This window comes from Apium graveolens, unplaced genomic scaffold (assembly GCF_009905375.1).
Source record: "Apium graveolens cultivar Ventura unplaced genomic scaffold, ASM990537v1 ctg3616, whole genome shotgun sequence".
NCBI lineage: Eukaryota > Viridiplantae > Streptophyta > Magnoliopsida > Apiales > Apiaceae > Apium > Apium graveolens.
Genome location: NW_027418181.1, coordinates 11,980 through 16,710, shown reverse-complemented (window position 1 = coordinate 16,710; position 4,731 = coordinate 11,980). Strand labels below are relative to the sequence as shown.

Here is a 4,731-nt window from a genome sequence, read left to right as displayed (position 1 = left end):
TCTATGCTAGTTGGCATAGGGACTTGGATGTAAGCCAAAAACTAAAATTAAAGATCGAAACAAGTGAAAACTTCTGGTGTTTTTACTTCTTCAGTTTTTACTTATTCAGTTTTCAGCATACTGGATTTACATTTCTGTTACTTTCATTTTCCAATTAATAGAGACTGTTTCATACCCTGTCTCATTTGTAAAGGGACTACATTTGCATAAGAGTCCTATTTGCTTTGACTGTTAGAATATAATACTATCCAAAGCTTTAAATTTCAATATACACTTTTACAAGACATCACAAGACCATCCATCCGGATACCACTGTCCGTAATCACACATTGTTGTCTTCGCAAAATCACTGACCGTAACCGAACTTCTTTATTACTATTTCAGTGACTTAATACAACATTTTACAACTGAAATCGACATGGAAACAGTAATCAGTTGCCACCTTTCAGAACTTATAAGAAAATCTTTTATTCTAAGAAGAGTTGGTTACAGCACTATTATTTATTTCACAGTGCAACTCATATTACAATTTAACAAACAGATGAAGAAAGAAAAAGATAATAAAATTAATGCAAAACAACACTAACCAGTTTCTTGCAACTTCTACTTAAAGTCACAGAATCAAACCTCCTATACAAAATCTTTCGAAGTAGCTATATCCGCAATATTAATCCCATTTAAACATTACAAAAAAGACGACAAAGCATATAGGCTCACCTGCAGGTAGATTCTACTCTGGTGCAATAGTACTTCAACTGGAAGAAGCATCATGTAACTGTATCTATCTGTTCTCCAGAGTTTTCATGTAAACCAAACATTTCTTTTGTACCAAAGCTCGAGGGATGACAGACAAACCGTCTTCTCAATTATACCAAGATGTATTGCATAGTGCCTCTTTGACACTTACAACAGCTCACCCGCTTCTAAGATCTTCTATTATCCCACATTTATCAGCAACCAAATCCTGCTGTTCACATTTATTTGTTACACAACTGTCACTCACCCACCGAGAAGAGTAGTTCAAAAAAACCGCCTCCTAAAATTACGAGTTGTTGCTTGATATGAGCGCATGAGCAGTCCTACACCAATACCAACACCAAGACACATCCCAAGCCCTATTCCAACACCAACTCTTACACCTGCATTAAACCATGTAAGCTGGCCATCCTCACCAGGGTACATATCATCTGAGTAGTAACTCTGTCCAAATTTACCATCAGGATCATAGTCATCAACTTCTGCATCTGTGACCTACATACACCGTCATATGACGTCAAACATCAGTGTGGTAAGTACATTTATATGTGCCAAGCAAAAACATGTGGTACAAGTTCAGGGGTACAGTGTATAGTATATAATACTTTGGGATAGTCATAACGAGTTTTCATCAAGACATCGATGTTACACAAGCCAATACAATACTATAAGCAGAACTGCAAGTATCGAGCATAAACTCACATGATGGCTGTTGCAGAAGGGGATTCATTAAGATAAGTCAACAGATAGTCAGAACTAACATTAAAGTATCATTCTATCACTAGAAACATTTGATAATTGAAAGAAGTATCAGTAAGTTATTTGAGAAAACACTGCCAACAGCAGGAATGAAAGTATGCTCAACCAGTTACATCAACTTAAGATAAAAGTCGTGTACCAAAAACTCAATGTATATTTGGCAGTTGACTAATTTTATCAACACACCTCTTTACTCTGCAAACTATAGTCGAGATCTTCACCCTTATAAACTAATGTCAGGAATATCACGCAGAGAAAATAGAGTCTGAACATCAGACCAGTGCAGTGTTCTAAAAAGGACTAAGCAGGTCTGGGGGTGAAAGTGCCTTCTGGCGATTAATCTGATGGGCATGGATTAAACAGAACATTTTATCGAATATATTTTATGATGCGAGGATTGATTGAATATACTAATTATTTTAAAATCTTACAAGTAAACTTAATTCATGCCTAACTCCGCCTACTTCCACCTGTTCCAATTTTTAATCCAATTTTTCAATCAAATAGTGAATTTTACCCAAAAATGCCTTTCACAAAATTGGACGTTCACTCCCCAGCGCTATGGGTGCTTTCAGAACATTGCTGAAGACACGATATGTACCATATTTATAAGCAAAGTCAACAAAACTATATATAAAAAAGGTCTTTTTCTCGATGCAGATAGAGATAGTAAACATTCGATGCAGGTCGAAATAGCGACTCTGTGAACAAAAGAGCAAAATTAACCACATCACTGCCTCCAAGTAAATATTAAGTCCTCCAGATATTATCAACACAATTATCCTTCTTTATCTCATTTCAAAAAAAGAATGACTAAATGATCAAATCACTATTCTTCTCTTCTTCACCGACATATTAGCCATATCTTTCTTGTAAACTATACTTTGCCTTCCTAACATATCATAATATAAAATTTTCATGTACAATTCATCACCCTGAATTCTATCAATAAATGCACAACTAAGCCTATTCGGAGGATATATTCTCCTAGATACCTAACTTACTTGCATTGTAGAAAATATATAGAAAATCAACAAAGAAGCAAATTTGAACTTCTACAAACATTGATGCTTCACAAACTACTCGTAACCTATGCTGATCCCGATATCCCATCACTGTATACAACACTAGTCCTGTTCATTGAATCATAAACTGCCTAAGCTAAAGGTTTCATCTTTTGGTAACACAATTTTATTATTAGGAACACAAAAACATATAATAGTGGTACTTATATAGTTATATTAAGTATAGTATACGCTTTCTTTTTGTATGTGTATGGTACTGGATGGAGGTTTTTGGATTGCCAGGTTAGTTGGCTTTCTTGGGTCCCTCGTAGGTCCACCTTTGTTGTTATCAAAATTGAACACCTATGACTTCACATTAGAACCTTTAGTTGGTCTCTCCTTGTCAAAATTACTTGTTTCTTCATCCTCATCTTTCGACAAGTAGTAACAGTTCTTTCGTTTTAGGTTAGTATTTTCTTATAATTAGCAAGTTAAATACAGTAAAAGAATGTATATTGTATTGCATATATACACATCTAAACATTAACGAATATCTACTACAACTGGTCACTATTCTAATTGACCGCTACAAGAAATTCCTCAAGTCCCATCTACTCCACACTTCTAAAAAGTAAATTCGTCAACATAATTCTACCATTAAAGCAAATAAACTAAGCAAAAAACAAACTTTACCGGAACTTTCAAATGCTGAACCAAACCATTCCCATTCCTCCTCTCCTTATCCACCTCCTCATCTTCCGGAATCGCATCAAGCATCCCATGCCTAACATTCTTCTTCCTCGGACTCACCTGAATCGTCTTGGTCAAAATAACCGGCACTCCACAACAACACCCTGCAATATAAACCTCAATCGACGGAGACGAAATCCCCAACTTAGGTTTAAAAAAAGCCGTATCCCCACCGTTAACAATCCCTCCAATATAACAATCCATACTCCACCCAGTCTTCAAATCCCCACTCCAATTCCCCTCAATCCGCTCCAACGATCCACACAACACAAGCTCCTCCTCCTCCAACACCTCGAATTCCACTGCACCCGAAACTCTCACATTATCCGTACTGACATACGTAACTTCCGCATTCTCCTTATCGATACGATCACGACGCAAGGTGATCAAAGAGCTCTCTGAAGCCGGAATCTTGACGCTATTGATATCGAGCGACACGCCTAGTTCGCGACGGAGATGACGGAGATTGAGGTGAGTAGGGACGTAATCGACAGCACAGGGAGCGATACGAACGTAGAATAAGCGAATCTCTAGGGAGCTAGAGGATTGTAAGACAGGGGAGTTAATAATACGATGGTAGAGATTGAGATTAGGGTTAGGGTTTGAGGAGATTGATGAATCTTCGTCTTCTTGATCCATTTTGGAGGAAGGGTTAGGTTAGGTTAGGGTTAGTTTTGGGGGATTTAGGGGAAATTTGTAGTTTAGGGGTTTGTGAATTTAAGAGAGAGAGAGGAAGAGAGGGGGGGAGAGAATCCGAGAGAGGGAGAAGGGGAGAGAGATTGTAATTGCAAAGTGGTTGAGGGCCTTGAGGCTTGTTTGGTTCTGGGAGAAATGTTAGAATGAATTATTTAACAACAATATATTTACTAGCAGTGTTACGTAAATCCGTAATCGGTAATTAAAAGAATTAATCGGTAACAAATCAGAAGTAATTTAATATTAATATATAATTATATATATTATATTATATATATAATAATTATTACAAACATTCGCGTGAAATGTACAATATTCCATAACCAATGTCTTGAACAAACTGAAAGTTGCAAAACTAAAAATTATAATAAAAAGCATAATTTCACAAATTCACAAACATTATTTTCGACAAAAATCACAAACCTCTCGGAAGCAATCCATCCACTCACTCTCAACAATCTATAAATAACAGGCTCTTCGTCCTCTTTCTTTATCTCGCGCTCTCGCATCCTCATCGTCTTCCTCACCGCCGCCTCAACAACTCTTCCATGCCTCAACAACTCTTCCATCACGCATCATATCCAGCCGAGCTCAACTTCACTCTTTCTTGGATCTGGAACTTTCTTTGAACTTTTTCGACGACCCAAATGAAATTGAAAGAAAAAATTGATGTGAAATAGATGGTAGAAATGATTTTATCGGCAGAAAGTATTATTCATTTTTTAGCCTAAAAATTCGATTTTACAGATTGACCCGAGTTTTGACC

General features: G+C 36.7%; 1 protein-coding gene across 1 annotated transcript; it reads right to left on the bottom strand.

Annotated features, from left to right (window-relative positions):
* Positions 1–452: 452 nt before the first annotated feature.
* Positions 453–4,092, bottom strand: LOC141701236 (uncharacterized protein At1g01500). Its single transcript, XM_074504921.1, has 2 exons — positions 3,213–4,092; positions 453–1,251 (listed from the first exon to the last, which is right to left on the bottom strand). Exons 1-2 carry the CDS (start codon positions 3,906–3,908, stop codon positions 1,021–1,023), a joined length of 927 nt encoding a protein of 308 aa, XP_074361022.1. The 5' UTR covers positions 3,909–4,092; the 3' UTR covers positions 453–1,020.
* Positions 4,093–4,731: the final 639 nt, after the last annotated feature.